The sequence below is a fragment of the Protopterus annectens genome, chromosome 2.part0 (genome assembly GCF_019279795.1).
Source record: "Protopterus annectens isolate FY-2018-M chromosome 2.part0, PAN1.0, whole genome shotgun sequence".
In the NCBI taxonomy this organism is placed as follows: Eukaryota; Metazoa; Chordata; order Ceratodontiformes; family Protopteridae; genus Protopterus; species Protopterus annectens.
In genome coordinates, this window is record NC_056728.1 from 740,831,155 (window position 1) to 740,854,771 (window position 23,617).

The following is a 23,617-nucleotide window of genomic DNA, read 5'->3' on the forward strand; positions in this document are numbered from 1 at the left end:
TTCTCCCCTGCCGGCAGGCAGTCCTTGGTCGGCCAGAATCCCAAAGTCTGGGTCCAGCGTCGGCTGTTCAACCATGCTCCCTGATGTCAGAGTACCAGGAGTACAAAGCTGACAGCCGACGCCATGTTCTCCAGTCTTTCTTGCCGTGCAGTGATAGCAGTTGGCAAGTGCCGGTCGGCTGACTCCTGACAATCTTTTCTGAAAAAACTTCAGTCTCAAGACTTTCTTCTCCACTCAAAGCTAAGTACCCCATTGGGGAAACTTTTTCTTGCTCCAGTCCGATGTCAGAAAAAGTTAATAATTGTATTTCATGTGGGAAGCAAATACCTCATAAGGATTTTCATTCTTACTGTATTCCTTGCTTAGGCCCTGACCACGACGTAGCTAGTTGTCGGTTTTGTGCTAGATTCAATCAACATACAATTAAACGAAGGTACGATTTTGCTTTTCATTACTTCGGTAGGAGTTTTAATTACAAAATGTCGTCGGATACGGTTCTGGCTACCGGAGTTCACAAACGACGCAAGGACAAAGATAGGCCTCCGAGGTCCAAATCTGACGATATTGCACAATCGGAGCCAGCTTCAGGTTCGGCCGTCGTCAGTGAGGCACTTTTGCAGCCCCTGTCATCGGCCATTTCGGAACCGATGGCCGAAACGGACTCCCACGAGGAGCCAACAAGGCCTATGAATATTTCTATTGCAAGACCTTCGGACAATGCTCCTTCGGATGGGTCTGGAGCCGCTGTGCAGGTACCAGCTTCCGAATGGGTTTTCAGGCCTACTCAGCTTCTAATAAAGGCAAAGCTAAAGACAAAGGCAAAGACTCCTTCCAAATCAAAGACTGCAACACAGGCCTCTTCTGAACCGTCTCCCAAGTCACAGAAACAGTTACTTAAGATGGCGGAGGATTTACTTACTATGATTAGGGTTTCACATCCCCCTCCAGATAAAAGGCCAAGGCAGGAAGTTTATTATGATTCCTCTGATCAGGCTTCTGTTTCTTCAGTTTCTTCTTCTTCTTTCCCTCCTTATGAGGATTCTGATGCTGAGGAATCCATTCCTTCAGCTTCTCCCCCTGAGGATTTCTCTTTTGGGGAAACTTTGCATGAAATGAGGGAACAGTTCCACTGGGAAGGACAGGAGTATTCGGAATCTAAGAAAAGACTAAGGGATTTTCTTCTTCTTCCCCAACATAGACCCCTGGCTATTCCTCCTGTTTTGGATATTGTGTATGATGCTTTTTCGGAGGCTAACTTAACCCCTGACTCTTTTCCTCCTGCTCCTGTTAAGCCTGATAGATATTACAGGGTTCCTGATTCCTACCAGTTTCTATACAAGAACCCTACTGCTGACCCTGAAACCATTTCTCAGGGTCCTAAGGGAGTTAAGGCCGCTTCTGCTAAAACCCCATTCCCACTGAGATGGATTCTAGATCTTTAGAAAGATGGGGCAAAAAAGTGTACACTTCTGCTACTTTATCTATTAGGGCTTTAAACTGTCAGTTTCATATGCTGAAATACCAGCAATTTCTCTTGTCTGTTTTAAAACAAAAGCTTACTTCCATTTCTGCCTGTGCAGATGATAAGGAATTACATGATTTAATGCATGCCACTGAGCAAGTTGGGAAGCATGGTTTACACTGTGGATTTGATGCCTTGGAGGCTTCTTGTAGGGCTGCTGCCTCTGGCACAGTAATTAGAAGGCATGCATGGTTAAAGGAACAAAATTTGCCAGAACAAGTAAAAGCTAAATTATTGGATGCTCCTGTTCAACATAATGTTTTGTTTGGACCAAAAGCTGAAGAGGTGATTAAAAAGATGGAGGACAAGGCAAAATCCATGCAAACAGTTAAAGATTTCTTACAAGTACAGCCACCCAGATTTAGCAGGAATTGGCCTACAAAAAATTGGTCCTTTCCCAATTCAGACAGGCCTCAGAGGGGTAGATACAGACACTCCCGAGGAAGGCCTCAAACACAAGCCTCTTATAGACCAAGACAGTGGACTGCTTCAACCCCCAGGGGAGGAGAGGACAGGTCACAAAATCATAGGAAACAGACTCAATGACTCCCTCTGTTGGGCTGCAGGCACTTCTTGCCTGGAAGCCCCTCTCGGAGGAAAACTTTCTCTTTTTCATCAAAATTGGACTCATATAACCCAAGACAAGTGGGTTCTGGATGTGGTTTCAAGAGGTTACAAATTCCATTTTCATACCCTTCCAAGGCCAAGCGGATGGCCAGACCTTCCAAAACATCAATGGACAGAGGCCTTAAACCAGGTGGAAGCTCTTTTGGCTATGAAAGCCATAGAACTTGTTCCACTTTCAGAGATGGGACATGGTTTTTACTCAAGGCTCTTTCTAGTCCCCAGGAAGCAAAATTCATGGAGACCCATCCTGGATCTGTCAGTCTTGAACACCTTTCTAGAGATTCCAAAATTCAAGATGCTTACTTTACAGCAGCTACTTCCAATGCTGTCCAAAAATGCATGGATGGTAACTTTGGATTTAAAGGAGGCGTATTTACACATTCCCATCAGGCAGGAATGCAGAAAATACCTCAGGTTCAAGGTCGGATCAAGGCACTTTCAATTCTCTGCGCTGCCCTTTGGATTGTCTACTGCACCCAGGGTCTTCACCAAATGCCTGGCTCCAGTAGTAGCTTACTGCAGACTCAGGGGAATTCAAATTTACCCTTATCTGGATGACTGTCTTATTCAGGCAGAGAGCAAGGAGGTCTTACTCCAGCATCTACGGTTTGTTCAGGATCTCCTCAAGTTCCTGGGATTCACTGTAAACATAAAAAAGTCATATTTGACACCTTCACAACAGATAATTTTTCTGGGTGCTTCTTTAAACACAACAACTCAGATGGCATTTCTGACATATGAAAAACAGTTTCAGCTGGCTTCAATGTTCAAAAACTTGGCAACTTTAACTCAGCTATCTGCAAGGAGATTCCTGCAGGCTTTGGGTTACATGGCCTCCTGCATCCTTCTCGTTCCATATGCAAGACTACACATGAGGAAAATACAGTGGTACCTAAAAAGTGTATGGTCTCAGCATTGCCACAGTTTAGACATACTGATCTCCATCCTGCCTTGTCTTCAAAAGGAATTCCTTTGGTGGTCCAAGGCATGTACTCTAAACAAAGGGAAACCCTTCTGTCTTCCTCCTGCCACTCAGATTCTAACCACGGATGCCTCAGATTATGCATGGGGAGCCCATTTTCAGGGCAACTGTCTGCAGGGCCTATGGACAAAGGATCAAAAGCACCTGCATATCAATTTAAAGGAAATGTTAGCCATTCAGAAAGCTCTAATGGCCTTCAGGAATCTTCTACAACCAGGACAACTACTGATACGGACAGACAACACCACAGTTATGTGGGACATAAACAAGCAAGGGGGATCTCATTCCTACCCCCTTTGCAGGCTAGCCATGGATCTATGGAACACAACTCTAGCTTGCAATCTGGACCTTCAAGCTCAGTTTCTACCAGGGAAGCAAAACTTCCTGGCAGACAGTCTGAGCAGAAACCTTTCGGATCCACACAAGTGGATGCTGGACACTGAAATATTCAGGATGATAACAGCAGTCTGGGGATGTCCCCACATAGACCTCTTTGCATCCCATCTCAATCATCAACTACAGAATTTTTGCACCAGGACTTTCCACGAACAAGCTTGGAAAGTGGATGCACTATCTTTCAGTTGGATAAACCTCTCGGGATATGCCTTTCCGCCTCTTCCTCTTCTTCCACGGGTATTATTAAAGATCAAACAGGACAGGCCCAAGATGATAATCTTGTTGGCCCCAAATTGGCCTCGACAGTTTTGGTACCCTACTCTGAAAAACCTATGTCGGGAGCCCCCTTGGGTCTTACCACAGACTCCGAACCTTCTGTCCCAACATCAGGGTCAGGTTCTACACACCCATGTCAGCACTCTCAGCCTGGCAGCCTGGTTAATTCAGGGCCTTTGATTCCTTCTCTCCTACCCAAGCAGGTTATGGATGTCATTTTAGAAGCCAGGCGTCCTAGCACTAGAAAATCTTATGCAGGAAAATGGAAAAGATTTTGTTCCTGGATGCAGGCTCAGGATTCTGATTCTCTTCTTCCAAACATTCCTTTGATTTTACTTTACCTAACAGATCTCTTACATAAGGGTCTCTCTTTCTCTTCCATTAAGATACATGCCTCTGCTATTTCCGCTCATTATAATACTGACCCTCCAATCTTTTCCCACCAGCTCATGAGACAGTTTCTCAGAGGAGCTAAGAACTTAAGACCTCCTAGATCTCCTCCCATTCTTGCTTGGGATCTCAACTATGTTTTGGAAAAGCTCACTTTACCTCCTTTTGAGCCTGCTGCCTCTTCTGACATCAAGTTTCTATCTTGGAAAACAGCCATCCTGTTAGCCCTGACCTCTGCCAGGAGAGTTTCAGAGTTGCAAGCTCTTATGGCTGTGGAACCTTATATTATTTTTCATCAAGACATGGTGTCTTTGAGGACTAATCCTACATTCATGCCTAAGGTGGTTTCCAAAGTGGCTTTAAATCAAACTATCCACTTGCCAACTTTTTTCCCCTCTCCTCAAAATAAAGGGGAAAGGATCTTACATTCTTTGGATGTACACAGACAACTACGTTTTTACCTGGACAGAACCAAGGACATCAGAAAATCAGAGCAATTGTTTGTTTCTTATGCTTCAAGTTCCCAAGGTAAAGCCATTTCAAAACAGACCATTTCTAAATGGATTGTTCATGGAATCAGATTTTGTTATTCACACCATGGAAAGCAAATCCCAGGGAGTATACGGACTCATTCCACCAGAGCTGCTGCCACTTCTGCTGCCTTCCTCAGGGGAGTTCCTACCAAAGACATTTTGGAAGCTGCAACTTGGAGTTCAGTGCATACTTTTTCAAAGCACTACAATCTACCTCTCTACTCTAAGTCTAGGGCAGGCTTTGCTTCTGCAGTCTTGCAGGGCCTTATAGCCGCCCCTTCTGCTTTATGACCACCTCCCTTTCTTTTTGCTTTGGGATTCTACCCTACAGTCATGACTGCAACAGTGAAACACGATGAACATAGTACAGTTGTGTACACTTGCCATAAATGTAGATGTTCGAGTGTCTTCACTGTTGCAGTCTGAGTTTCCCTCCCTCCTGTCCCCTCTTATTTTTACTTTTGTGTGGTTCCTTTTTTCACCATTCTTCTGAGGTGTATTTGCAAAGGATATGGGACCTTTTTCATTTTGGGACTCCTGACATCTGGGGCAAGAAAAACTGGAGAACATGGCGTCGGCTGTCAGCTTTGTACTCCTGGCGCTCTGACATCAGGGAGCATGGTTGAACAGCCGACGCCGGACCCAGACTTTGGGATTCTGGCTGACTGAGGACTGCCTGCCGGCAGGGGAGAACCCTACAGTCATGACTGCAACAGTGAAGACACTCGAACATCTACATTTATGGTAAGTGTACACAACTGTACTTTCATCATATACTCAACAAAAGAAGACCACTGTTGCGATACACTACAAAATGCCAAACGACTTCCTGTCAAACAAAGGGCAGATCTCTTTCAAAGATCATAACTTTTTAAATTACTACAAAACAAACTTTCTTTCCACTAGCTTCCAGACTAATATGTGACTTGCTAACCTACAAGTATAATAACCTTGACTCTTATGCACCCTCATTATAATGAGTCTCATCAAAGTAAACTCCAATGCAGTAATCACTGTTCCTCTGTACTAAGTCCCACAATCTGGGAAGCCATACCCACCTCACTTAAAAACAATCTTCTTTCCCAAAATTCTGTTCTCAGCTGAAAATGCACCTCCTGAAAATGGTACAGTGCCAATGTGATATCTCAGATCACATCACCTAATCAAGCCATAACCTCCCACCAACTGACGCCCTCCTTATTTCTCTGCTTTAACCCTTCTGTACTCAAAACTCTTGTCATACTAACGCACTGCTAAAGCACTTCAAAGTCAAGGTCTGTATTGCAAACTGTCTCAGCCATCTATATAACCCTCTATGAAACGATATATTAATATAACAATGCAATGCATGTTTTATAAACTTGCTTACTTGTCTCTGTGGCTCTACAGAAATTACAGATGTCTAGGTTTATCTTTATTATTATGTATTATTCTTATTATGTATATAATTCCTGTACATTCTCAATGATTATATAATTATACATACTTTACCTCTTGCAAAATATCTCTGCAATTATGAAGCTTTAATGCTTTCCTGGGATGAGATTAAAAGTGGACATTTGTGATCAGTGCATCACTGTACCCCCAGTTAACAAATTTAAATAAATAAATAAATGAACACATTGACTCTTAACTCAGTCATGCAGCTCAGTGTGAACTGTCTGTGTGAAGCATTAGTAGGAAGGTGGATTGTTAGGTAAACATATAGACTCAAGGAAAGCAAATGCAATTATTCTACTGTACAGCTCGCCGACAGTCCTCCTCTGGAATAATGTGTACAGTTCTGGAAAACTTACAACAACAAAGATATCAAGTAGTTGGTGTTGGTGCAGAAGAAAGCTGCCATACTTTTAGAACTATTAGATGGTGATAATTGATGTTTAAAGGTAAACTGAAGGTACTGAACATGTACACTTTGGAGAAAGAAAAGATAAAGAATATGATTATGGACCATCATGCTTTCATGATTTAGCCTGGGGCACACATTCTGTCATAGAATCCCTGGTAGAAACTGACAATCACACACGGACCTGTCAACAAGGGGAGCAAAGCCAACTCACATCATATGGATGTGAGACTCTTCATCTCAAAAGCCCTTTGCACACCAACCCTTTGAGCTCCAACAAACATATTCAGCGGAGGCAGGGCTTTAAAAAGAAAGCCCTGATCTTCATCACAGATGGTAGTTGACAGCACTGTTCCAGATCTGCTCAATCCAAATACCCAAGGATTGAGTAAGATGTTTGACTCTGGGGGAAAGAGAGGGGTCAACAGAATAATGGGAGGAGGGATTTAAGTTGAGTGGTCAGGGAGGACCAGAGTAGAAAAATGCTGTATTTGGCAAGTACACAGTGGGCTGCGCAGTTGTTGATATATACCAGGTTCATTTAATGTGAATGTTTGTAAATACCATCACCTGGTCCTGATGTAGTGGGCATCCCTAACAAATAAATTAGTGGCATAGAATCAGATAGGGAGCACTCTATCCCCAGTATGATGGCATTCCTAAGGGGTAGGATATGAATTTAGTACATCAGCAAAAAAAAATTGTAAAATTCAGTGCAGACCAGTCAATGACACATGATCTTCAGACTCTAAAACTTGTCATTTTTTCAGGTGTTTCATTCTAATTGAATGGAAGTCTAGTCTGACAAAAAATGGTAGGGCTACTTATTCTTACATTCTGTGCTCTCATAGTGCATTCTGGGACAGCAGGATGTCTGCCCCCATGAGGCAGACAAGCATAAAAAATAAAATAAAATTAGGAATGAGCACTTTGTTTGCTGTAGACAGCTTTAGGAGGGGTAGTAATTCATGGCAAGATAAAAAACACATTTTTTTTCATCATTTGCCCATAGTGGTCCTTTAAGAGTCCCCATCAAAATTTATGTGCATTTCAAAATGAAAAATCTCTGTTGTATTTACAGAGGCTGATACCAGATCATGTGCCTTGCACAACAAGCATGGAATTCACCTAGCCTATAGGATCAAACAGAAAAGGAGACAGGCCACAATCCCAGCTCTTCACTCCACTATTGCTGTTAAAGTGCACCCCTAGTGTTAAGGGGCATTAATTCAGAATTAGTACATTTTTACACAAAGCTTTACAGTGATCGTTGAATGAAATATACAAAACATTTTTTGCAGGTGAACAGCTTTCTTGAGGTTTGTAAATTACCCTCTTTATCAGAATCATAGATCATGTCACAGACACCTGTATATGTACTAAGGAATTCAATAATATTTCTAAAAGTGCCCGAAATTGGAAGGTTTCTGCTCTAAATGACTTTAATTCAAAAGTATATCATGTCCCACGACTACTGTTATTTGTTTACTTGCTAAATTTGTTTCAATCCTTTCACAAAGGGGCAACGCTAATTTTCCTTCTTCCACAGTGTTCAAAATTACTGTATTATCTAAGTCTGAAAAGGACCTCCTTTGGAAAGCAGCAATCACCTTATCCTTAATAAGCATTGTCCTTCGGCTTTGTGCCAGATTGTTATCTGAAAGAATGAAGAAAATTCCTTCTTCCTTTATTCTGCCAGTTTCAGCTGCTTTTTTTTTTTTTTTTCCTCAGGAAGATCCATTGTGAGTTATTTTCATACAAAGGGGCATGGGAATAGCACTAGGCAAGTGATGACAGAAACCAATATGCCTGGCCATATACACCTTTATGTAGGCACACTTAAAAGCCCTTGCCCACTCTTTACAAGCACTTAATAGTGCTCACCTCCCAAAGGAAGCAGCGGTGTGCATAAATAAAAGTGTAAATGTGTGTGTAGCCATTCAGTTGTCAAGAATGGCCTTAAAACATAGACAAATAAGCTTTTTCCTTTACCTGTAATGGTGCCTCATTCCACAGAATGGAGATATGTTGACTTAAGAGCCTATTCCTCCAGCAACATTTTACTATTTCTTTTTTTGTTTTGTTTGTTTTTGGTCCCCCTTTGGGAAATCATTTTACTGACCTGGTCCCCACTGCCTACATCCATGCCATGCCTATCAGCTTGTATTCTACCCCTCCCCCCCAGGACTTGCTCTGATATTGCTGGCGCCAGTCATGGATCCTAAAGGCATCCTGGGGACTTGGTCACCTCCTCTACCATACTAGTGGGGTATTTAAAATGCTCTACCCACTTCCCTGCATGCCTCCCATGACTGCCTCTTAATTTTCAAGGGAACTCCACTCTTTGAACCATGACTCCCAAAGGAGCATCAGTGATGAAAGTCCATCCCTCCCGCCCTCCCTGCTGCTCTATCGTTAAAAGAAGCGTTTAATGAACCTGGGTGGACAGAGCCATAGTTAGAGCTTTATCAGTGTATGCCACAGTGGCGACCAGATTTGTTTATTTCGTGGTGTAGATTTAGACCTTTAGTATGTGTGTTTATAGAGGCCACTTGTTTTGCAAAGAGCTAAGAGTTCATCTAGGATTGGGTCTGTCTTAGCTCAAAATCTGAAACACTGGCCACCCAGAGCAGTACAAGGAGAGCTATGCTAACCTGTCAGGATTGCTGAACAACTTAAAGCCTTTAATTATCTTAGTTAAAAATTGCTGGGGCCTTTATACTTGAATGACATGCTTGGATTTGTACACATCAAATGGGGTACTGTATTCGATGAGAGGTCTGATAAGGGAAGAGTACAATGGTAAGATGACTTCTTTGGATCTTGAAGATATTCCCTTGGAAATTAACTGTGACAGACAGAAGGACTTCCTGACTATGTTGGTAACATGATGCTCAAATGAGAGAACTGTCTACAAAACTGCTCAGGTCTCTTATCACCATATCTGTCTGCAGAGGGGTAACACATATAAGATATGAAGTGGTAGCAGCTTTATTCACTGCATGCTACTATGCTGCACTTCTCTGCATTTAGCTTAGGACTGTTTTCAGTGCACCTGGTATGTGTATGTTCCATCCCTTATTGGTGCAATTTGGTATCAGTGGGTGAGCACAGGTCTATATTAGGTGATCGAAACTTTAGGTAACTGAATACCTAAAGCTCGACACCCAAACAGCGAAAACTGTAAACATTGAATGGCCACTTCCGAGAATTCTTTTGTAGGGAAAGAATTTGCTTGGCCGTTATTGGGAATCTGCCCTTTTCTCAAATGTAGAGCGATCTTGGAGTTGCTATATTTAGTTAGGGGAGGAGTGTGGGGGGGGTGAAGCCCCCCACTCGATTAGGGTTTGAAATTTTTCTTTTTTTCTCCAGCCAAGCAAATTCTTTCCCTGTGAAAGATTTTGCAGAAGTGGGCGTTCGATGTTTACAGCTTTTGCTGTTTAGGTGTCGACCTTTAGGTATTCAATTACCTAAAGCTTCAACTATATAATATAGACCCGGTGAAAACATAATGCTCAGCTTGCAGTTGTCTTTTTGCAAGTGGGCAAGCCTACCCTGCACACCCCCACACCCCACTAATTATATATACAAACTATGAGATTGCATAACAGTGGAGTAAGTGCAAATTCCCAAACTCCATTGTATTGCTCTTTGGTGCATTCACCCTTACTGACTGCAACTATCTATGTGTGTGTATATATATATATATATATATATATATATATATATATATATATATGGATCTAGGACATTTGCTCAAGTGAGCAAATGTCCGAATCCATAATAACCGAACACACTTTAACGAAAGCGCTTTTATCGAAAATGCATTTTCATTAAAGCGTGTTACAAAAAAAAAATAAAACACTACATTTACATTTTAGCAGGGGGCCTTCACCCCCGCACGCCCCTACTTTGATATTCTTCCTCTGAGACCGCACTACAGTGGGGAAAAGGGAAATTTCCCTTACCCGCACTGTAGTACAGCCACGGCAACAGACATACTTACACAAAAGTGCTTCTTCGAAAAGCACTTTCTAAGTATGCCGCCATTTGGATTTCGGTCATTTGCTCACTCGAGCAAATGTCCTAGATCCATATATATATATATATATATATATATATATATATATATATATATATACATATATATATAAATATATATATATATATATATATATATATATATATATATATATATATATATATATATATATATGTATGTATATATATATATATATATATATATATATATATATAAAATATACCAACTCTGAGATAACACTACAGTGGGGAAAGAGCAAAATCACACTCCCATCTGTACTGCAAAACATACTTAGCAACTGCCCAGTGTTTAAAAAGAAAGTCCAGACTTTTTACCTAGCATTTCTTATCTGTTCCTCATAAAACTTCTGGTTTCTTTGGAACTTAAAACTAAAAACACAAACTTCATATAATTGAAAGACAGCTACTATAATTTTTCAAAGTTTTGTACTTTCAGTCTTAAATGTCTGCAGCATAATCATTTGACATTATGGCAGTTCACTCGAATCAAACTAACTTACATATACATATATAAATATAGATATATATACACACACACACACACACACACACACACACACACACACACACACACACACACACACACACACACACACACATACACACACATACATACAATATCCTGAGTCCATAAATGCTGTTCTGAAAGATTTGCATCAAGTTGGCTATTTTGTGAAAAGTTATAACAGTAATGTAGTTTCCAGCCACATTTGTTACAGCAGTAAAAGCCCCATACAATTATCCATTGGCCACAGTGTTTACAAATAACAGATTATCTGCACCTTTCAGGCTATAATAAGGTAAGAGACCGGTGCACAATGTGTCCTTCCTTACTTTTACTTGCCATTGAGCCCATTGATGAATGTTAAATAACAAGTTTTTTTTATTTAGTCAGATAGAAAAAACTAGAATTGTCCACAATAAAGCAAAGCAGCAAGATAAGGAAACAGGAAGATACATGAAACAGATTCTGGCAATATACAACATCTTTTTATTCATTGTAACCTTATAAACTTAAATAAATTATAGGATGGATTAAAGGTGACCAAAAAGTGTGCATGATGTATACACTTAGTATACTCTTTCTGAGTGAATATACAGCACAAGCATTGTGGTAGGGATGTTCTTGAATTCATAAAGTGTAAACAAAGTATACACATAGTGAACACTTTATGATAACCATTATGAATCCGGCCTTATGACTGCAATTTTTATCCAGTGAGGGATAGTTGCTGCACTGTGACTTCTACATACACAAACATATACATACATTGTGACAATAGAACTAGCCAGCTAGGACAACCATGAATGAACTCTATTGTTATCAACCCATGTTTGCAGTATATTCGTGGTAAGTCATCCATCATAGTATGTACTGAGCATAACTTTTTACCAGACATAATCCTGATGTTTATTCCAGAATATGCCCACACTGTTTATGCTTATCTCTGCAGAAGCAGATAATAGACAACATTTTTGCCAATGTGGCTCCTGATGTGCTTAAGGACTTGGAAGAATACCTAGGTGACCGACAGTGGTTCGTTGGTGAATCGGTAAGTACAGAAATGCATGCAGTAATCACTTTTATGAAGATGATAACTGCATTTTGTCTAATTCCTAACAACCCTCACTTGCCTATACATAACGGTTTATGCTATTTGATGCTGTAATTTAGAACTTATTTTTTCATTCATTTTGATGTGCATACTTTTACCAGAAGATAAACTTTAAGTATTTTGTAAGTTGATTTATTTGCTCTCTAGTTCTAAAGAAAATGAACTGGTCATCCATAACAAACAGAGCTCTCAAACAGTGATTAATGGAGAAGAGAGTGGGGAAGTTAAAACTGTTCTACAGATACATCCTGCTTAATTTAAGCTATTGATTTTAGTGTTTTATTTCATGTGTCCTAAGACAGTCACAAAAGCCTTAGAATCAGAACAGATTTTAAATATTGTTCTTATTTCTTAGGAAAATGCTATAATAACAATGTTTGCATTAGCAGTTATAGCCACTTTTATCTGATGCCGATAAAAAATAATACCTCCAACCTATTTGCAAAAGAATTGGAGGCAAAACCAAAGCATACTGAGAGACAAAGGCCAAAGCTAAGTGTAGATGTTTCAGTATTGTTCTTACATGTGTAGAAAGTTGCTAAAATAACAGTTTTTTCATTCACATGTATTCTCTGAAAGTTCTAAAAATTCATATGATTGTTATTTATTTAGTGACTGCAGTCATCAAATATTTAAAAAATACAAAACACAAAGTTTATGAGGAGCAGAACAAAAGTCTGAGACGAAGTCAGAAGCATTCATCAAAATGAGGAAGAGATTCAACTTTGTTTCATACAAACAGTAGCCTGAGAATAAATATTAGACCTTATTTCATGCAACTGCACACTAGTCCTCTTAAACAAGATTTTAAAGTAACTAAATAACAGGAGGGCAAATTGCTTTTGTCCACAGCCACCCCCCCTTATTTAATTACTACAATCATAAATAATTTGCTAGACCAAAAATATGAGGCAAAATCAAGGATATTCTGTGAAATCAGACAGTTTCAATGTTGTCACACCAACAGTAATCATGGAATAAATATTCCAGTTTATTTCAATCACATGTACACTAGTCCTGTAAAGGCAGACTTTAAATTCAGGAAATGTTAACAGGCAAGTTCCTTTCATCCAGAGTCAGACCTCCCTGTTTAGTGAATGCAATCATCAATGATTTGCCAGAAAATAGAAAAATGTATGAGACATAGATCAATGATATGAGACAAACTTTAGAACATTCTGAGAAATCAGGGAAAATTCCAACGGTTCTAATGTTGTTTCACACAAATCAGTAGTCTGAGAAGAAGTATTCCAACTAGTTTTCATACAAATACATACTACTGCTGTAACACCAGACTTTAAAATAAGTAAATGATAAGTTGATAAGTTGCTTTCATCCACAGTCGCTCCCATCAAAAATATGAGACAAAGTCAGGGACATTCTACAAAATCATGGACAGTTACAACATTGTTTTATTCAAATAGCAGCTACAGAATAAATATTACAACTTATTTAATAGAAATGCACACAAGTTCTGTTAAGACATACTTTAAAAGGAACAAACAACAAGATGGTGTATTGCTTTCATCCACAGCCAGTAACCCCTTCCAACATTTAGTGATGCAGCCCTCAATCATTTGCTAAGAAACAGACAGATTTCATATGGCAAGGGTCAAAAATGTGAGGGAAAGTCAAGGAAATCGTTCAAAAACAGAAACAGTTTCACCTTTGTTTCATACAAACAGTAACCAGAGAGTAAATATTCCAACTCATTTCACATAAATGTACACTAGTTCTTAAAGTCCGACTGTACACTGAGCAAACAACAAGTCGTTTTCATCCAGAGCCAGTTCCCCTTACCCCTTATTTAGTCAATAATTCCTCAAAGCCATATCTGGTTGCCTGCCAGAATTAAACAAATAATTTAGTTACATTACATTACTGATATCTACTGTTCCACTCTCAAAGCAGCAGTATGCACCTCTTCACTGTTTTATTTAACATTTGCAGGCTTTCCTTTTGTTGTTATCCCAATGAATCATGAGAAGGCAACACACAGGAAGCTGTTGTAATTTACATAGGATAACTACAGGCTGTTTATCATTTTTTAAGTGAAGGAGCATTCACAGAAACACTCACATGCATGCAGATATCTCCGTGCAATCCCCAACACACACGCGCACATGGCATCCACTACCTATTTCCCATAATGCAACTATCCAGGCAGACACTTTCATGTACACACACACACAGATATGCACACACACACACTCACAAATACGGCTCCTCTGCACTTACTTCTACCACAAATAATCCCATAGGAGTGAATGACATTCACGTTTTTCTGCTAATGTCCAAGCTACCTACAAATCGCAGCTGATGCTCTGGCCTACCCAGTATCCATCTTAATTAACTGATGTCTGTCAGAAAGTTACGTTCCCACACTGTGGAAAGTATCACATATAATTCCCCTCCACAAAGGCGGACCCTCCACAGGTCTAACCAATTACTGCCCCATAGCTATTCTCTCTCCACTCTCCAAAATACTAGAGAGATGCATACACTCTCAGGTCTCAGACTACCTCCTTACTAACAACCTCCTTTCCAATACTCAGCATGGTTTCCGACCAAACCATAGCACCACCACTGCCTTACTCTCCTTTACTAACACTATCCTTCAGCATAAAAACAATGGCTATCTCTCCTCTGCTTCTTTCCTAGACCTATCTAAAGCATTTGACGTGGTCCCACACAAACAACCCATCTCTGTCCTCAGTAACCTATCCTTCTCTCAATCAGTCATCAACTGGTTTCAGAGTTACCTGTCTGACTGCCAACAATCCGTTGTATGGCAGAATGACATATCTCCCCAACTACCTGTCTCCATAGGGGTTCCCCAAGGATCCATCCTTGGACCCCTACTCTTCTCTGTTTTCACCAATAATCTAGCCTCTGCCACCAAACATGGCTCACTCATACAATACGCAGATGACTCAACCATCATCTGCTCAGCCCAGTCCCTACCCAAACTGCAAAAGTTCACACAGGAAGCCTTTTCCTCTGTTGAAACTTGGTTATCCAATGCCCAATTAATACTCAACCCAAACAAAACTAAACTAAACTACTCATCTTCCAACCCACCAAACATACTCAAAACAACTCTCACTTTAACATCACAGCAAAAGACAACACCACTATATACCCAACTGAACACACCAAATTGCTAGGAGCGGAAATAGACAATAAACTAAAATTTGACATTCACATATCCATGACCATAAAAAAAGTCCACAAAAAAACTAGGAGCGTTATACAGAAATAAGCAACTTCTCACCAAAGCAAGCAAAGATTTCAATAGCAAATTCCCACCTTATCTCCACCCTACTTTATGCCTCTCCAATATATACCAACCTAATGCAATGCGATCTAAACAAGCTAGAGACCTGCTACAACAAAATCACCAAATTCGGCACAGGGGCATCCTACCATAGTCACCACTGTCTCTCACTTGCTGAACTGGGCTGGCGTGAACTCCCTCACCTCCTTCAATGGTATCAACTCTCACTCACCCACAAACTAGTAAACCATCCACTAAATGTCCCATCCCTCCAGAATCTACTCCAACCCTATCGCACCACCAGACCACTAAGATCCAGCAACAAAAATCACTTGCAGATCACTAAAGCCAATAACTCTGCTGGTGAAGCACTATTCTCTTGCACCATAGCCAAATTATGGAACTCCCTCCCACCCACAATTACCTCCGTACCATCATGCACCCACTTCAAAACTTTACTAAAAGCACACATAAAAACATGCTGGCTATGCCCTTGCAACTCTCATTCTAATATCACCCACCCCATCCAACCACTACCTTTCTTTCCACTCCACTAACTACCTTGATTATAGCAAGCTCAGATGCTCATAAGCCTAGTACTTGTTATACAGCAGGAACTTCTTATTGTAACATTTGTTAATGTCTGTTATGTACTTCACAGATAAAGATTCTAGTTGTCTACTGATGTACTATGCTCTTCATCTGTAAATATGTTGTAAGTAATTGCTATGTTAAATTGTTAATTGCTATGTAATCCAATGTAACTACTGTCTTAGGTTCATAGGTTCATACTAGGCTATCTGCCCTGGGGCAATTATAAGCCTAGTCCGATTCTGTATGGCTTACGCCATCCCTTGATTTGAGTATACTGTGCCCTTTTTAAGGTTTAGTTTACTGTGCCTCTGTCTAATAGTGACACGGGAGTAATCCCTGGGACAAACCTATGAACCCCCATCCACCTATCGAGATTCTTCTTGAAGAGATTCAGTGAGGTGCTCTGCCTCACATGAACTGGAATTCTATTCCAGAGCGAAGGGAGCCTCTGGGTTATGAACCTGTCCCTCCAGCAAGTTCTATTTATTTCTGTGCTGAGGTTCAAGTCCCTCGAGCGTGTGGCTCTAAGGGATTTAGATTTACTGAGGTGGAGCATGTCCATTAATTCTGGATTTGACATAGCTTTGTATGTCAGGCATAGATCGCCTCGAAGTAGGCGCTATGCAACTGAGTAGAGCTGGAGTTTTTTTAACCGAGCAGTATATGGCATCTGTTTGAGACCCTTGATCCTCTTGGTGAGATACTTTTGGGGTCTTTCTAATTGCTGCAGGTGTCGGGTAAGGTACATCCCAAAAGGGGCATTGTATTCTATGATGGGCCTGATGAGGGATGAATAAAGGGGCATGATTACCTCTCTTGATCTAGATGTGAAACCCTTCGTGATGAGGTGGGCTATGTAGAAGGTTTTTCTAACCACTTTGGCAATGTGGTTTTCAAAGGAGAGATTGCTATCAACTTGGGTCCCCAGGTCCCTAATAACTTTCTCTGTACTTAATGGGCTTCTGCCTATGTGGTAATTTGTGGGCATATTGTTTTTGCCAAAGGGTATGACTATACATTTTTTGGCATTTAGCTTTAAACCATGGCACTGGCACCAGTTATCTGTCTCTGTGAGACCTTTTTGAAGGATGTTTGTGTCAGCTGGAGAGTCGATTATGGTGCCCAGTTTGCAGTCATCTGCAAACTTGGTGAGCCATAGTCCTCCCATGTTTGCCTGTACCTCGGAAAAGTATATACCGAACAAGAGTGGTCCCAGGACAGAACCCTGTGGGATGCCACTTGTGACCGGTTTCGAGTCTGACATGGCTCCAGCAACTCTCACTCTGTGGATTTTGTCTTTGAGCCAGTTTGTGACCCATCTTGTGACATAGGGGTTTATATTTAAGCTGGATAGCTTATCTATGATGCCCAAGTGGGGTATTGTGTCAAATGCCTTTGCAAGGTCCAGATAGGCTGTGTGGACTACCTTCCCTTCATCTATGGCTTTGGTGACTGTTTCGAAGAAGTCAACCAGGTTCAAAAGGCAGGATCTGCCCTTGACAAAGCCGAACTGGGTAGGATCTAGTGTCTGTAGATCCCCAATGTCTTTGTTTATGAGCTCCATGATGATCCTCTCCATAGCCTTGCAGACTAAGCTAGTCAGGCTTATGGGGCGATAGTTTCCAGGGTCCGTAGAGGCTCCACCTTTGTGGAGTGGGACCACTGTTGCTGTACGCCATTCTGTGGGCACATATCCTGTAGTGAGGCTGAGATTGTATAGCTGTTTTATTTGAGGGATCAGTTCCTCTTGGAGTTCATATAGGACGCAACCTGGAATGCCATCTGGTCCCATGGAAGCAGTATTTTTTGCTTTGGAGAGGGCAGCCTTCACCTGAGCATCAGAGATGTTTGGGAGGCAGCCCTCTGCCGGGATAGATACTTGCTCTTTTGGGGGGGGGGTGGAGAAGTTTGCACTGAACCTGTCTGCCAGGATATTGCCAATGTCTGTGGGTTCAGTGTATTTTTTGTCGTTTAGAATCAACTCAGAACAAGTCTGGGAGTTGCATCCCAGGTTCCTAACATAACTGAAAAAAGCCTTATGGTTGTCTTTGGTGTCCTGTGCAATTTTTCTCTCGAAGCTGGCCTTGGAGGATTTTATGAGGGATCGTAATTTTTTGCTAGTACTGATCAGAGATGCCTTCCCTATTAGGGATTTTGCTCTATCATGTAGTAGCTTCCTCCTTATGTTGTATAGTTTATTTATGGCAGGGGTCAACCAGACTGGACACCTGCCTTTGGATGATTGGGTCTTGGTTTTGTTTGGGATAGCATGATCCATGCATTCATGGAGATGTCCGTAGAATATGTTTATATAGGATTCTGCAGTTTGGGCCGTAGTTTCCACTGGCCCTGGGGCCTTGAAGGATTCCACTTCGGTTTTGAGAAGTGAGAAGTTCGCTTTTGAGAAGTTTTTCACTGTGGTTTTCTGGGCTAGGGGTGGGGTCAGGATGTGGACATCCAGTGAAATTAATTTATGGTCTGATCTTACCAATGAGGGATATACTTCTGGTGTGGAGCATAGAGTCCCCATGTTGGTAATGATCAGGTCTAGTATGTTGTCCCCTCTTGTGGGAGTGGTGACTAGTTGTTCCACAGCATTTGAGTTTATAATTTCTAGGATCCTTTGGGCTAAGGTGCTGGGGCTTGAGTAGTGCTCCCAGTCAATGTTTGGGTAGTTGAAGTCGCCCAATATAATGGTGTTCGGAGAGATCTTCATGTTCTCCAATGTTTTCAGGAAAGCCGAGTGGGATTCCTGACTTTGAGAGGGTGGTCTGTAGGATGCTGTAAACTGAAAAGCAGTCTTGCCCACTGTTAGTTGCACATGGATGGTCTCCGATACTTTGTGCAATGCCACTAACCTGGAGTTGTGGATATCCTTGATAAATATGGAAACTCCCCCTCCTTTTGTGGTTCGGTCCGGGTTTTGGGGCTGAAAAGCATGATATGAGGTATAGCCTGGTAGTGCTGGGGTGCTCTCTGGAGCCTTGAACCAGGTTTCTGTCACTGCACAGATATCGATGTTCTCCATACTGAGGAGAGCTTTGAGTGTGTGCATCTTGAGGTTAAGACTTCTGGTGTTAAGCAGCATTACCCTTAGTTTCTTGTTCCTTGTACTGTCTATGGGGGTGGGTTTGACTTTTGAGCCTTGCCTAAAAAAGGCACTATGGAGGTGGCAAGAGCCTTTGCCAATATCCGAAAGCCCAGTGGTGACAGGTGCAAGCCATCCCTAGTGAAGCAACGTGGCTTGTCGAGCATGTCATCCCAGGCTGACAGACACTGGATCCCCTTTGAATGACACCAAAATTTTAGCCAATTGTTAAAATCGATCATTTTGTCTTTGTACTGTGGCATCATTCTAGGTGAGAGTAAGATGCTGCTCAAGGTCAGGGTCATACCAGCCTGGGCTACATGATCAGAGAGCTCCTCTATGTCTCTTTTCATGTAGTCCAGGGAGGTACATCTCAGGTCATTCACACCAGCATGTACAATGACTGAGTCATATTTGTATTTGCTTTGGAGTGACCTGAGTGCTTGCGTTATGTGGCAGATCCTAGCACCCGACAGGCAGCTCACCGTGACCTTCTCTTTATTCAGCCTGGTGAGCGGGACGTCAGTGTGTCTGACAATAGAGTCACCTATTACAAGAGTATCAGGTGTGTTATTCAGCCTTAAGGGCTGTGGCTGCTTGACACACTGACTTTGTGGGCTATGTGTTGTGCGTGTTTTGTTTTGAGGTAGCGTTTGCTTGGATGTCTGCTTTGGAGGTCCCTGTTGCTTAGGTAGATTTTTATTTAGAGCCTCCGAGTACGTTTTTGTGTATTTATGTGTTTGGTTCGCTGATGTGGTGGGATTATGTGATACTGGAATTGTGTTGTGTGAGGTTACCTTCTCCTCCTGACTGGTTACACCAGTTTTGAGATGAGAGAGCTCAGCCTCCAGTTTGGCTAAATAGTTGCATCTCTCACATATATTTGAACCTGTTTGGAGGAGGAGAGGGTTGTCTGTGTACATGAGACAGTTGTAACATTGCCTCAAAATTCCCAGATTCACCAGCTGGACTGGAGAGGAAATCATTGACTGACCTTTGGACATGCTAGAGTAATATAGGGAAACTGAATTTAAGATGGACCAATAGAGGACAGGGTAATCGTAGAGAGTATAAGAGTAAGTAGTGCTTATGGTTTAATAGTGCTAACTTGTAGGATTACTTAATTGGACCAGTGAAGGGCCTTAGAATGAGAATATGGTGTTTAAATTGAGAGATAGAGCAGTTCTAAGGGAAAAAGTGAAGAGCAGACTTTGTGGAGCCAGGAATAGTTTAAACCCAATTAGGCGGCACTGCCCGCTGTTGCGCTATGCACAAAAACGTGCAAAACTGCGCAAAAGAGGGTTTTAAGAGAGGAAGATGAAGGAGTTTGGAATTGACCCAAAATGGCCAATAAAACTACAGTTTCAAGTCAGTAACCACTCCCACAGGGGCAGGCAGGCTGCTCAATGTTTTTCACTGCCACTGATCAACATAGAGACTTCCCTTTAGCCCAAGCAAAAAATGGCCTCCAAGAAACTTACAAACAGTTCAAGAACAGCAAGCCTGTAACTGAACTTTTTTAAATCTCAGAAAAGTGTGAAAAAAGCAAGATTTTTTTTGTTTTTTCAGAGATAGCAGAGGTTCACAAGTATCAACAAGTTATAACAGTGCCGTAAATGACCCCACACAAGAGTGCTTGGCCAAAGACAGATGAAATGCAAGTTTTGAGAAAAAACGATTTTAAAAATAAGTGCAAACAGGAAATTCAGTAAACAGCTCTAGGTTGTGCTCTAAATACAGTTACTAATGCAGAAATCAAGTTTAACAAGCCAGAAAATGCTCAAAATAGGTGGCTATGCAGAAAAACTTAGCAAATAAACAGAGGAAAAATACTTAAAATCTCAAAAGTGGCTCCTTTCTTCTCTCAGCATTTTCTCCTCTTGGTGGGTGCTTCACCAACAGCCAACAAGCCTGAAAAGACACCAAAACCACGAGGCAACCAGGTTTTAAGAGAGGAAGATGAAGGAGTTTGGAATTGACCCAAAATGGCCAATAAAACTACAGTTTCAAGTCAGTAACCACTCCCACAGGGGCAGGCAGGCTGCTTAATGTTTTTCACTGCCACTGATCAACAGAGAGACTTCCCTTTAGCCTAAGCAAAGAATTACCTCCAAGAAACTTACAAACAGTTCAAGAACAGCAAGCCTGTAACTGAACTTTTTTAAATCTCAGAAAAGTGGGAAAAAAGCAAGATTTTTTTGTTTTTTTGTTTTTTTTCAGAGATAGCAGAGGTTCACAAGTATCAACAGGCCCTCCGCTGAAAATGGACCTACGTCCAGTCGGACACTCCCGGTCAACAAATGCAAATAAATAAATAAAATAAATAAATAAAGTGACTAACACTTCTAGTGGAGAGAACATGACAAAGTAGCATTAGCCAATCCCCTAGACTACCACATTACCATGCAGCTTTATCCATGAGACTTCTGTTCATGCTATCCCCAGCAAGGGAAAACCATAGCAATAAAGCAATCTCTGAAGGGGAAAAGCTTACTGTGATGCACAAACCTTCTGAGATAAGACTTATTCACTACAGTAAGGCTTCCTAAATACCAGGGTTTGTCTCTTTGGTAAGTGTGTTGATGCAAATGACTCATTTTGTCATCTGACATTTTGAGTTGTTCTTTGACATCTGACTCTGTTAAATGTCATATATATTGATTTGCTTTTTTTCAACTAAACATGACACAGTGTAACTGCCTAATTTGTGTGCAATTTTAGAAAAAGTGTAATATGTACTAAAGTTTGCATAATGTATTTTACTAGGTGCTATTTTCTCCATGAGCCTCTGTAGAAAGTAAGCCTGGATGAGTCAAACATCTTGGTAATCAAACTATAACTGCATAAATAAAAATAGATTCATGACAATGGTACTTGGGACTGCTAATCATAGAGAAACAACAAAAAGTAATGTTGGTTTGAGAGCAAAAAAAGATGTAATTAGGGAGACAGAAAATGCACAGATTATTTCTCAAGTATCAAAAGTTGGTCAGCAAGGGAAAATATCTATGCATCCTCAGGGTACTTTCTTTCTGAAAGAACCCCAGCTGTCACTTGTCCTGTATCTGCAATATGGGGTTTAATGAGCTACTCATTTCCATGTAAACTACAAGTTTCTTTTAAAATTTCCTGTGTGAAGATGCCAGAAGTTACTACTGATGGTAAAAGTGAAATGAACTTAAGAAGGAAAACAAGGCACTGTAAGCTCAATCAAGTAGATGCTGGGTAGGAGGTAACCTATGACTCTAATGCTATAGTTACAAGTGTACACCACCAAGATTCTAATGTCATATTATGTCTCCCATCTTCACCATGTCTGGCATATATAGAGTATATTTTAGTGCATTTATTAAAACTGTATTTGTCTTAATATTGCTACAGCTCAAGTGCTCTAGGTTGCACTGCATCTGAATTATTTGTGTGTTTTAGCTGCTTTTCTGTATATATATATATATTTCTGTATATGTAGACTAGCTACTTATTCTACTGTATTACTGCCTCTTAAATCGTTTTTCAGTTGTGCACTTCCTTGCTTCATTTAAAAAGTTTTAAATTGCTAATTTTGTAGAGTTCTAATTTTATTTACTGTTTAGGGCTACACACTCAGTGCATTAGCCTTTTCTGTGCTTATTTAGTGTATTATTGGATTGTTTAGCCTGTTTTAACAAAAAAAATACTATCTTGTTTGCTCGTTTCCCACCTTTTCTAGCCAGTACATATCCCAAGCTTTGCTTGTCTCAGGACTTTATTTTCTGTGCTCAGAGCTATCCAGACCTTGCTGTGATAGAGGGAAGTCCTACTGCTTACCAGTGGGAGTGGTGAGCATTGTACTGCCTATCTAACGCTAGAGGAGTGGTTTCCAGCTCTGAAATTGTAATTTTAGCCATTTTGGTCTGATTTCTATCCCTTTCAACTTTCTCGCTTAAAAACGCACGTTTGCACATTTTTTGCATTGTACAGCACCGCGGGGCTACGGTTAAACTATTCCAGGTGCCAGAAAGTCTGTTCTTCAAATTTTCCCTTAGAACTAGCTGGTTTCTCATTAGTAGCACTAAAATCTGAACCCCTGTGACTAGCACTTGCTCTAGAATCTACTGGAAAGCACTAGGAAGCCTTGAACTGATACAAGCACTCAACTCTCCTTTTTAATAAGGAGAAGTTAATTGTAGGCACTAAACAGCCTATAATTGCAAAGTACCTTGCAAAGGTAAGGGAAAACAGCTCTAGTACTTTACAAAAAAAGCACATAAATAGGCATGTCCAAAGGTCAGCTTCCAGTGATTTCTCCTGTCCACCTGGTGAATCTGGGCATACTGGGGCAATGCAGCAACTGCCTCATGTACACAGACAACCCTCTTCTCCTACCACCCAACACTACATCCTACGAGAGATGCACTTACATAGCCAA

At 41.0% G+C, this 23,617-nt stretch overlaps 1 protein-coding gene across 2 annotated transcripts in view; it reads left to right on the forward strand.

The window, feature by feature from the left end:
- HPGDS (hematopoietic prostaglandin D synthase) overlaps positions 1–23,617 on the forward strand; it is a 648,072-nt gene that overhangs the window by 551,929 nt on the left and 72,526 nt on the right. For both annotated transcript variants that reach the window (XM_044061059.1, XM_044061060.1), the window contains exon 6: positions 12,089–12,187. In XM_044061059.1, coding sequence (XP_043916994.1) covers positions 12,089–12,187 — 99 coding nt within the window. The remainder of the gene's footprint in view (positions 1–12,088; positions 12,188–23,617) is intronic.